Source organism: Salpingoeca rosetta (genome assembly GCF_000188695.1).
Source record: "Salpingoeca rosetta unplaced genomic scaffold supercont1.5, whole genome shotgun sequence".
NCBI lineage: Eukaryota > Choanoflagellata > Craspedida > Salpingoecidae > Salpingoeca > Salpingoeca rosetta.
The window spans coordinates 165,193-176,324 of NW_004754929.1; the positions used below are offsets into that span (position 1 = coordinate 165,193).

Here is an 11,132-nt window from a genome sequence, read left to right on the forward strand (position 1 = left end):
ACATGTTCATGGCAACACCAAGCATCGCAGGGCCAAGCACGGCAAACAAGCGATACACACAGCGACACCGGCATGCACAGCTCATGTCATTGTCACAAACAAAAGACACCAGCAAACACAAACAAACGCTGCTCGCGCACAAGTACAGAGGCAAGTTTTCTTTCGACAATAAAAATGCAAGAATTGTCCATTTTGGGAACCTGCCGGCGAAACGACGACAGACAGACGAAGCAACGAACTCACCCACCGCAACTGAACACAGACAGCACCCCCTCGCTTCTTGCTGACAGACACAAAGCACAGACACCGGCACAGGCACCCAAGCCGTTACAACAAGCCGTCACAATGGCCAAGACAAAGGAGGACAAAGCAGAGAAGAAGGTGGAAAAGGAAGAGAAGAAGGAAGAGCTGACAGAAGAACAAAAGGCCGAGAACGCCATGAAGCTGCTGGCCAAAGGTGGGCCTCGTGGATTGGTTGATGCGTTGGTTGGCTGATGCCGTTGGTTGGTGTGCCCTGCTTTGCTTTTGCGTGCGAGCATGTGCAGCGTATTAGATTTGCGATGCCGTTGTGGTGATGATGCTGTGCGTGATGACCTGCCTCGAACATGAATTGTGCGGCTCATCGTCGTGACCCGTGGATGCTTGATGGCACCATGCTTTGCTTGCTTGTCGGCTCATTCTTTGGTTTCTCTATGCAGACATTGTGGATGCGGCCTTGCTGGTGTGGAAGGCCGTCTCCGAGCGGGATGTGCGCTTTGCTGCGCGCGCCTTGCGCCGCGTGACCAGCTTGCGCGCGCGTCTCTCCCCGCAGGCCATTGCAAGTGCAACACAGCAGCTGGTGGCCGAGGGCGAGGAACGATCAACCATCATCAGCCTGCTTGGTCAGCCAGAGAGCATGGACGAGGGTGAGGATGACACAAAGCAGAGCCAGTCCGTGGTACAAGGAGAGGGCGTACACGAGGTTGCCATGTATCTTCGTTTGCTCGTTGCCCTTTACTTCCTTCGCGAGACAGACCTGGACAAGGTATAACCCCCCCCCCATATGCATGCAACACTCGATGGTGATGGTGATGGTCATGGTGGTGGGTTTGGTTTGTTGACTTGCTCTTTTGTATGTGTGTGTGCGTGTTGGGTTGCCTTGTGTTGATGGAGTGTGCCTGTCCTGTGATTGGTGTCCACATCAACATGAGCACCACAAGTGATGATGATGATGATGATGATGGTATTCCTCGCTCACTTGTGTTGCTGTACTTTGACAGAGCAAAGACATCCTTGAGGCACTTGTTGCAGACATTGACAAGAGTGACCACCGAGAGGCCAGCCCGGTACGCACAGCTATTATATCTCTGGCTGTTGTGTGTGTGTGTGTGTGTGTGTGTGTGCGTGCGTGGGTGTGCGTGGGTGTGTGGTCTGTGGGCTGTGCCGTCATGTGGTCACTCAACACAATGGCTTTGTGACTCGTTTGACTGTTCCACTGGCAGCTCTTCGCCACCGTCTTCTACTTTTACACGCGCATCTACGAGCTGCGGGGCCAGGCATGGGACATCAAGACGTGAGTGTATGTGACTGTGTGCGTGCGTGCGTGTGTGTGTCTGTGTGTGTGTGTGTGTGTGTGTGTGACGGTGCGTGTGTGTGTCCGTGTGTTCGTACGTGACTTTTTTTTTTTTTTTGCTGCATCAACCTATGCCCTCCTTGTAAGCTTCCACATATGCTGCTACCGTTTCCACTCACCCTAGTGTGACGACATCCTGTTTTATTTCCCTTGTCGTTCAGCACGCTGCACGCCGCGCTGCGCGTGCATACGTTGCGGCAGAATGTGCCCACACAGGCTGTCCTCATCAACGCCCTCCTGCGCTTGTACTTGAACGCAGACCTTGTCGACCAGGTGTGCTCATAGTTCTGTTCTGTGTGCTGACGCACTTGTGTGGTTGCGTCTGTGCCGTTTGGTAGTTTTATGCGTCGAGGCTGATGTTTGTTCACACATACGCGCACGCGCACATGCACGCATGTTTATCGATACGTTCTTACCACCATACGCATGCCCGCGCCGTTTCCACGTGCCAGGCTGAGCTCCTGGTGTCGAAGGTGACCTTCCCCGAGACTGCGCCCAACAACGAGACTGCGCGCTTCCTGTACTACCTCGGCCGCATCAAGGCTGTTCAGCTCGAGTACACAGAGGCAGACCACTGCCTCCTGCAGGCCGCACGCAAGGCCCCCGCGGGTGCCATTGGCTTCAAGCAGCACGTGCACAAGCTGCATGTCATTGTCAAGATGCTGCTTGGCGAGATTCCCGAGCGCGACCTCTTCCGCGAGCCGCACCTCAAGCGCCCGCTCGAGCCGTACTTCAAGCTCACACACGGTGCGTATGCTCGCGTGCACATCTGTTAGCGTGGGTGTGCGTGTGACTGTGTGATTGTGTGTGATTGTATGTTGTGTGACTGTGTGATTGTGTGTGATTGTGTGATTGTGTGTGTGTGCGGGTACATGTGCCGATGTGTGCGGGTGTGTGGCGTATCGTTGTACAACCCTAGTTGCCGCGCCTCATGCAGTCATCTTGCGTTGCCCCTTCGTCCACCTGCCCAGCCGTGCGCCTTGGGGAGGTTGGCACGTTCTCGCGGGTTGTGCAGGAGCACCGCGCCAAGTTCTGTGCAGATAAGACGTTCAAGCTGATTTTGCGCCTGCGGCAGAGCGTGATCAAGGCTGGCATCAAGACAATCTCCTTCAGCTACAGCCGCATCTCCCTTGCAGACCTGGCCAAGAAGCTCGGCCTCGACTCTGCCCTCGACGCAGAATACGTCGTCGCAAAGGTGGGCCCTGGTGTTGCTTGCTGAATTGTTGTTGTTGTTAAGTTGTAGCTGTTCCCTGTGCTCCTGTTGTGTGCTCCTTGCTCTTCCTCCTCCTCCTCCTCCCCTCTGGTTGATTTGTCCAGCTCACACGGTGCTGTTTTACCGCAAATAGGCCATCAAGGACGGTGTGATTGACGCGACTATCGACCACTCTGCCGGCACCGTCACCTCGAAGGTGCGTGCGTGTGTGTGTGTGTGTGTGTGTGTGTGTGTGTGTGTGTGCGTGTGTGTGCGTGTGTGTGTGTGTGTGTGTGTGTGTGTGTGTGTGTGTGTGTGTGTGTGTGTGCATCGTTGGCACAGGCGGTGGGCTTGCACAGCCAAGTACCCTTGATGCGCAAATGGTGTGCTCGTTTAGCATTCCCCCCCCCCCCCTCACACCAATGTGACTTGTCCTTGTTACCTTGTGTGCGGTTTGCTCTTTACTGCTTGCAGGAGGTGGTTGACGTGTACAGCACGAACGAGCCACAGGAGGCCTTCCATCGGCGCATTGCGTTCTGCCTCAAGCTCCACAATGAGTCCGTCAAGGCCATGCGCTACCCGCCCAACGCACACAAGAAATACCTGCAGGCAAACCAGGTCATGGACGAGGAAGAGGAAGTCGTGGACAGCGGTGAGGAGGAGCTGTGAAGACAGGCTCAACGACCGCCGTCTGCTGCCATCGTTTGTTCGTCTTGGCTGTTGTGAGTGTGACACGTGAAGTGCATGCATGCTGTGTGCGTGCGTCTGTGTCCACGGTGTGACGTCCTGCCTCCGCGCACCCTGTTCCGTTCTCTTCTTTGATTGAACATTTCAAATGCAAGGCGTCAATCTCCCTTGAAGCAACACCACCTGCTACTGTTGCGAGTGTGTGTGTGTGTGTGTGTGTGTGTGTGTGTGTGTGTGTGTGTGTGTGTGTGTGTGTGTGTGTGTGTGTGTGACAGTGACAATGACAATGAGGCGGACGGGTGCATGTTCGTGTCACGCATCGTGTGTGGCAGTCAACATCACTTGTGGCCAATCGTTTTCATTTACTGTGGGGAGCAGAGAAAGCATGAGAGTGCCAGAATAAAGTTCGCGTGTGTGCATTCAGGTCGCATTGGAAAAGCAGTACAGATCAACAAGACGAAAGTTGGGCTTATGGTTAAGCAGGACGAGGGAAAGCAGGACAGAAACGCCTGAACACCGGCTTCTCTGATTCGAGAAGCCATCGTAGCACCAACAAACCAACACAAGCAACCTTGAAACTGACGAGGGGGCTTGCCTGAGTACGCACACACACACACACACACACACACACACACACACACACACACACACACACACACACACACAGGCGAGACAACCGAGAAGACTGAAGGGAAACAAGAGAACAGCAAGCCGAGTTCAAGAAATACAGAAGGAAGGAAGGAGGTCGAGAGCTTAAGGGAAGTATGCCCCGATAATGTCCTTGTGAGGATCGTAGTCGTCATCGTCTTCATCATCACCCACATCAATGTCGTCGTCACTGCCAAGAAGCGCTTCCAGCCCCTTCAGGCTGCGGGTGCGCACTCGCAGGTCGAATCGCAGACATGCTTCGTGGGCAGGGTGGTGGCGTGAATGCGTTGCTACCCCCTGCTTGCCCCTGGTGTTCTTGGCAAGCGTCAGGCCGGCGTCCTCGCCCTCCATGCTGCTCATGCTGTCTTTGGAGTCCATCAAGAAGTCGCCGTCAAGCGGCATGCCCCAGTCGCCCGGCTCCGGCACGCAGGCGGTGGAGCGACGGGTCTGCACGCGGCGCACAGGCAGGTGGCGGCCGGCCGCAATGCTTTTCACCTCCTCCACTGCCTGCTGCTCCTCCAGCTCTTCCTCGTCCTGGTCGGACGTTGTCGTGTCGGCGAAGCAGACGCGGCGACGTGCGCGCTGGGGCTTCTGCGCGCGGCGTCCCACCTTGGACGTGCTGGGCTTTGCCTTGGTCTTGGTCTTGTTCTTCGCGCGTGTCTTGCACTGCTTTGGAGAAGGTTCACACGACGAGAGGCCGCTGTCGTACTCCTCCTCGGTCTTGGGGATGGGGTCCATGCCCACGGTGACGCCATACTCCGCGTACTTGTCGGCGTTGCGCAGTACCTCGCCCGCCGTCTTCTGCTTGGACTCGCCCTTGCGCTGCGGCTGGTACCTGCACAACATGTTTGAGCGGTGTGTGTGTGTGTGTGTGTGTGTGTGTGTGTGTGTGTGTGTGTGATGGGAGGGGGGAGAACAGAACGTATACACGAAGGGGGAGTGAGTCAACGGCAAAGAAGCGACGAGAGCAGGGTACAAGGGGTGGGGGGGGTGAATGACGCCAGGAGAGGATCGGTTGTCGGTCGTGGTGGTGATGGCATGGGGGTGCAAGAAGCTAATTGCAAGGTCAAACTGCAAGTGTTTGTTGTGGCAGTACGCGAGCAAGTAACAGGTGGAACTGACTTGTAGTCGGGGTACTTGCGACGATGTTCCTCGGCAACTTGCTTTGCCTTCTCGGCATAGTACCGCTTTGTTTCGTCCGTGACCCGCGTGGTCCAGGCACCGCCGAGCAACCGGCTGATGTCCGCATTGTGCAGCTCTGGGTGGCGTTCGATGAACATGGCCCGGTTGTCCTTCGCCCACAGCATGAATGCGTTCATGGGGCGCTTGATGTGCTTCGAACGACGAGGCATCCTGGCTCCTTCCTGTTGTTCAGGTTGCGGACACACCGATACAGATGGTACGCCGGCCGTGTGGTCTAGGGACGTATGTGGCTGCGTCTGTTCCGAAGGCGACGTGGCGAGAGCGGCGAACAAGAGGCTTGTATGTGTTGCCCCGTCGAGAACTGATAGCGTGTGTCTCTATGTGATCGTGTGCGGGTTTGCGAGCGCAGCGGAGGGAGGGTGATGCGTGTTTCTGTCGTGGTCCTGGAAAGAGTGTGGTGACGTGAAGAGAAAGGAGGGAGGGAGGGAGGAGGGATGGGGCGTGCTGGGTGTGTATGTTGTGTTGTGTGGTCGAGATGGTGGGGACGCGGCCTTTGCCCTTCTCTTGTGGTAGTGGATGGAATAGAGGAGATGGAAATGAACAACAGCTAGTGATTGACTGCCGCTCATAGTTTGAATTGACGTTACGGGCGTCGCATTGCTCCCCCTCTGTGTGGATGGGAACGTGTACATGGGAAGGCGGGAAACAGAGTGCACGACCACAAGGAACAAGGTCAAGGTGTGAGCCGTGTCGGGTGATGTGAGGGGGTACAGTTCACGGGGTTGTGGTGCGAGTGTGTGTGGGCGCCCGAACAAGCACCGCTTGTCATGACGCGAGGAATAGCAACCGTTACTCTCGCTGGCCTGCACCCTTTATTCAGCTTCTAGGCCACAACAGTAACAAGTCTCGTTTTATGTTCCAAACCTTCAATCCGTGCGCAAAATCTTCAAGGCACGCACACCCTTTGATCACTGAACCGTCCATATGTAGATTGCACACGGCAACCGGGCAAGCACATCATGCACCACAATATAGCTCAACCCAATGCCGGAGGCAAATCAAAGTGTCGCACAACCCTTGTCCCCCCCTCTAGCACAGCGCCAAACAAAAATCAAAAGAAATCAGCTCTTGCTCCAACCTGTGGTCGGGGTGGCGTGACATGACGTGATGCGAGTCAGTCAGAGCATGATGTGACGAAAGACAAAGGCGTAGAGAGCAAGCAAGGGGACAGAACAAGGAAGAAGCAGACGCAAACAGCACAAGATGAACACCGCGACATTGTGTGTGTGTGTGTGTGTGTGTGCGTGTGTGTGTGTGTGTGTGTGCGTGCGTGTGCGTGCGTGCGTGTGTGTGTGTGTGTGTGTGTGTGTGTGCGTGCGTGCGTGCGTGTGTGCGTGCGTATGATGTCATGTCATGTCATGGTTCTCACCTCCTTGCACCCTGCCTCCTTTCTTGCCACGCCGACGTCCACCGCCACCGCCACTGTTGCGACCGCCGCCGCCAACACCACCACCGTTCCCGCGCTTGTTGCGCTGAGGCCGGGCCGTTACAGTGCGCTGCACGTGTGTGTGTGTGTGCGCGTGTGCGTGTGTGCGTGTGTGTGTGTGTGTGTAAAGAAGAATGTGTGTGGCAAGAAGAAGAAGAAGAATCAGAGGGCTCGAGCGGCATCAATGGGGGCTGCATGAAGGCAGGAATGTGCTGGAAGGGAGCTCGGGGGGGGGGGGGGAAGGCGCGGGTTCATGGATGACGCATCAACACCAGCATGCGTGCCTGGTTTCACCCCAAGCAGGGCGGCAAGCAAGCCATCGAACAAGAGCACCGAGAGATTCATGGCAGGTCAGATGCATGCACCTTTCTGAAGGCCGGCATCATGCCTGGAGCGCGCTGCTCTGTCGGGCGGCCACCACGGTCGGGAACCTGTCGGCAGTCAGCAGCAGCAGGAGGACATGCGTGAACGTGTGCGCGTGTGATGTTCGTGTGCTTTGTGCGGGTCTGCATGTGCGTGGAAATGTGCAAATGCAAGCGCGACTGCGTCACACGTGTGTGTGTTGTGTCTGCGCGCGGGTGTGTGCGTGTGCGTGTGTGTACACGTGTGTACATGTGTCTGCGCGCGCGCGCGTGCTTGAGTGCGTGTGCGCTTGACTGAGTGCGTGCGTGCGTGCGTGCGTGTACATGTGTGCAACGCACATCGCCGATGAAGATGCCACGGATCTTCGACTTTGCGGTGGCGTGGCGGACAGCAGCACCGCTCGTCTTGGAGATGTTCAGCAGGTCTAAATCCCAAAACGCCAGTGGAACGAGGGAAATGTGTGTGTGTACACGCGTGCGTGCGTGTGTGTGTGTGTGTAAACGCACAAGCCAGCGATCAAGGAAACGGTGGATGCACAAGTGACAAAACACCGAGGAGACAATATGCAAGGCGTGCGTGACTGGCAACAAAGCTGCAGGCAGCTCACCTCTGGAAGCAAAGAGGACATCGTGCACGTCCACGTCGCTGGCTGTTGTCATTGTGTGACGCAGCGGCTGTGTGCTGCGCTCAAGCTCATCAAGCGATTTCTGAGGAAGAGCACAGACGCATTGGGAGGAAGTGCGACAAAAGGGGAGTGTCGTTCCATGTAAGCAAGAGCCGATCCAGGTGTGGATCAAACACGAACAGACAGGCAGACAGACAGACAGACAGACAGACACACACACACACACACACACTCGCACACACAGACAGACACACGCACAGGCACACACACAGGCACACACACACACACACACACACAAACACACTCGCACACACACACACACACACGCACAGGTGACATGCACACGGAAGGCGCACCACGAAAAGCATGCACACATGCAAAGGCACATGCACCCGCCACAGAGATACATACATATGTCGCGACTGACCTTGACCCTGTCAGACCACTTGAAGGACTGGATGGTGACGTCGATTCGCTTGAGCAGCATCTGCCGCCGCACCGCATACTCCTCAGACAACTGCGCGTTGATGTCCTCAAGCTTGGCCTTGGTGGTGGTGGTGGTGGTGGTGGCAGAAGACGTGGTGGTGGTGTTGTTGTTTAAGTTGTTGTTGTTGTTGGTGTTGTTGGTGTTGTTGGTGTTGTTGTTGTTTTTGTTGTTTAAGTTGTTTAAGTTGTTGTTGTTGTTGTTGGTGTTGGTGGTGGGCAAGGGGTCGGGAGGCATGAATGATCGTGAGAGTGGTGAGAGTGGTGACAGGAGCGGTGGCAAAGCACCGGGGTAGGAGGTGAATGTAATGAGAGCATGCCATGAGGCTGTTCACAGGCAACCCCCCCCAAAAGCATGGACACGGCTCGACGTGGGTTGTACCCATTGCTCTGGCGAGAGTTTGTGGGAGAGGATGGGTGGCTCAATGTAGTTTTGTCCAGCCTGCTTCATCAGATGTTGAATCTAACAGGTATCGATGCAAGGACAAGCGAAGAGCGGGGTGTGAGTGAGACAATGCACACGTATGTGTGTGTGTATGGTGTAGGGTGTGGTGGCTTGTGAGAGGAAGGATGGGCGCAAGAGGTGCAGCACGGCTCACCCTCGCGGTGATGGCGGAGAAGATTTCAGACGTGGTAGACTGTGCACCTGCCATGGAATATTGCAGCAACGAAGATGAGGTGGTTGGAAGTGCAGCCACAACCAAAATCAGAAGCAAGGAAAGAGGAATACATGTCGGGAAACGACATTTGCAGGTCACGTGCAGACAGAGTAGAGGACGGAGCAATGGTGCGAGGGAGGATGAGGACAGCATGGTGACACACGAGACACCGCCATGATAGCGGGCAACGTACGGTCGGAGAGGCCGAGGGTCGACAGGACGCTGGCGAGGCGATCCTCCGCGCTTGTACCAAACTGTGGGTGCGCGAACCAAAAGTACACAGTGTTCAGTTTGCGTCACATGTGATTGCAGTCGGCACGGTACACGTTCACCGCAACTGCGTAAACAAACAAACAGGAGGCTCACAGATAGACAGAGGGACATAGAGACAGGCAGCCACACACACACACACACACACACACACACACAGAGGGGAGAGACACACACACACACACAGATATACAGACACACAAATACACAAACACAGACATACACAGACACACAAACACACAAACGCACACAAACACAGACATACACAGAGACACAAACACAGACATACAACCAAACGCAGCACAGTGCCGCACATCTGTGGCGACGTCCATTTTGTCACTGGTCTGTGAGCGGATCATGCGTGCTGTCTGGGCCTCGGAGCACAGCCATTCTGATCGGGGAGGAATGAGATGGAGGGTGCACGTGTTTGGGGTGAAACACAGAGAAAAGGCTGGGCTGCAGGAAGATGGACGCAGGAGGAGAGCTCGTGGGCTAACAGCAAAGGAGATGTGTATGGAGCCGTGGCACCAACGTAACCACCATACGCACACATGCGGGCACAGGCACACGAGCACCTGGTTTCTTGCTTACCCAGCAGGTTGATGCGTGATGTCAGATCGCGGACGGCGGCAAACGTGTCCTTTTCAAACTCATCAAATGGGCACCCTGAACGTACAGCAGGGGAACGTGTTCAGGACATGTGTGCCAGTCAAGTAAGCGAGAAAACACAAATATGGCCACACACACAAGTGCATGCACTGTAAGGTGGTTTTGGTCACTCGCGCTGTACTGACCGGCTTCTTGCAGGAACGAGCTCAACTCAATCAGCAGGGCAGATGTGTCATCACCTGCAACCCGAACCATGAAATACGCAACACAAGAAATGCAGCGTCAGTCACACAAACACACACAAACGCACACAAGCTCACAAACACGCACACACACACAAGCACACAAACACGCACACACATACATACACACACACGCACATGCACACACACGCACACACACACACACACGTACACACGCACACACGCACACAAGCACACAAGCACACAGAGAGGAGTGTAGGCGGTTATGGGTTGAGGGTGGAACGCACCACTGGACACGACAGTCTCCAGGCGCCTGGCCTTTGTGATGGCGTTTGAGAGGAACACGCAGATGGCAACAAAGAGTGGAGAATCCACGCCTTCCAGTAGTGCCTCATCCAAGTCATCAGGGCCAGGAAGCGGCGAGTACCTGTCAAAGCATACAAGTGTGAGTTGGCAATGGCTGGGTTGATGATGGTTGCTGATGGATGGTTGATGATGATGGGTGAGAAAGAACCACGTGGTGCATGAGCAGCGTGGGTGGTGCGGTTGCCAGTGAGACGCCCATTGCTACAACTGCCAGCACTGCGAGCTGCTAGCTACCGTTGGCGCTGCGACTACTCACGCCAGGTCTTCCAAGGCATCCAAGATGGCGTCCGAGCGCGCCTCTGGCACAGACATGGCGAGGGCGAAAGCAAGCAAGGTGCAGTGGTTGATGGAGCAAGCAAGGTGGCTCGTTGGTGTAATTGATGTCAAACACGACAGCATGAAGTGCATAAACGCAATGATGACTCATCATTTCCACAACCAAGGAGGAAGACAACAGCAGCAGCCACGACGATGGACAAGAACAACGATGCGTTGAAGGCCATGCAGGCGGACGCGGCCAAGCTTGGCTTCCAGATGGCCTCGGAGTCTGACTTTGCTGTCACGGACGAGGAGTTGGAGGGCGACCTGGAAGAAGTCAACGAGGAAGCAGAGGTCGAGGAACTGGAGGCTGCGTCTCAACAGGAGAAATTGGCCTTCCTCAACACCCGCTTCGAAGAACTCAAGGTGATTGTTTGTGTGTGCATTTGTTGTTTGGTTGTGTTGTGTTGTGGTGTTGTGTTGTGTGTTGTGTGGGTGTTGGCATTGCTTGGCATGACGACTGTGGCG

At 55.4% G+C, this 11,132-nt stretch overlaps 4 protein-coding genes across 4 annotated transcripts in view; 2 read left to right on the plus strand and 2 right to left on the minus strand.

Annotated features, from left to right (window-relative positions):
* Positions 1-190: 190 nt before the first annotated feature.
* PTSG_02100 (proteasome 26S non-ATPase subunit 3) lies at positions 191-3,645 on the plus strand. Its single transcript, XM_004996528.1, has 9 exons — positions 191-457; positions 699-1,024; positions 1,260-1,325; positions 1,482-1,552; positions 1,774-1,885; positions 2,065-2,359; positions 2,584-2,807; positions 2,959-3,021; positions 3,279-3,645. Exons 1-9 carry the CDS (start codon positions 346-348, stop codon positions 3,471-3,473), a joined length of 1,464 nt encoding a protein of 487 aa, XP_004996585.1. The 5' UTR covers positions 191-345; the 3' UTR covers positions 3,474-3,645.
* Positions 3,646-3,833: 188 nt separating this feature from the next.
* Positions 3,834-5,914, minus strand: PTSG_02101 (sex determining protein). The gene is made up of 2 exons (XM_004996529.1): positions 5,262-5,914; positions 3,834-4,974 (listed from the first exon to the last, which is right to left on the minus strand). The coding sequence occupies exons 1-2, from the start codon at positions 5,489-5,491 to the stop codon at positions 4,245-4,247; spliced, it is 960 nt and encodes a 319-aa protein (XP_004996586.1). The 5' UTR covers positions 5,492-5,914; the 3' UTR covers positions 3,834-4,244.
* A 238-nt stretch (positions 5,915-6,152) lies between these two features.
* PTSG_02102 (uncharacterized protein) lies at positions 6,153-10,738 on the minus strand. The gene is made up of 14 exons (XM_004996530.1): positions 10,603-10,738; positions 10,268-10,407; positions 9,963-10,016; positions 9,760-9,834; positions 9,483-9,559; positions 9,092-9,152; positions 8,839-8,885; positions 8,622-8,702; positions 8,184-8,300; positions 7,739-7,838; positions 7,470-7,555; positions 7,134-7,199; positions 6,712-6,838; positions 6,153-6,420 (listed from the first exon to the last, which is right to left on the minus strand). The coding sequence occupies exons 1-14, from the start codon at positions 10,656-10,658 to the stop codon at positions 6,404-6,406; spliced, it is 1,104 nt and encodes a 367-aa protein (XP_004996587.1). The 5' UTR covers positions 10,659-10,738; the 3' UTR covers positions 6,153-6,403.
* Positions 10,739-10,785: 47 nt separating this feature from the next.
* PTSG_02103 (uncharacterized protein) overlaps positions 10,786-11,132 on the plus strand; it is a 7,201-nt gene continuing 6,854 nt past the window's right edge. The window contains exon 1 of the mRNA XM_004996531.1: positions 10,786-11,030. Within this exon, the coding sequence (XP_004996588.1) occupies positions 10,818-11,030 (213 nt within the window). The 5' untranslated portion in view covers positions 10,786-10,817. The remainder of the gene's footprint in view (positions 11,031-11,132) is intronic.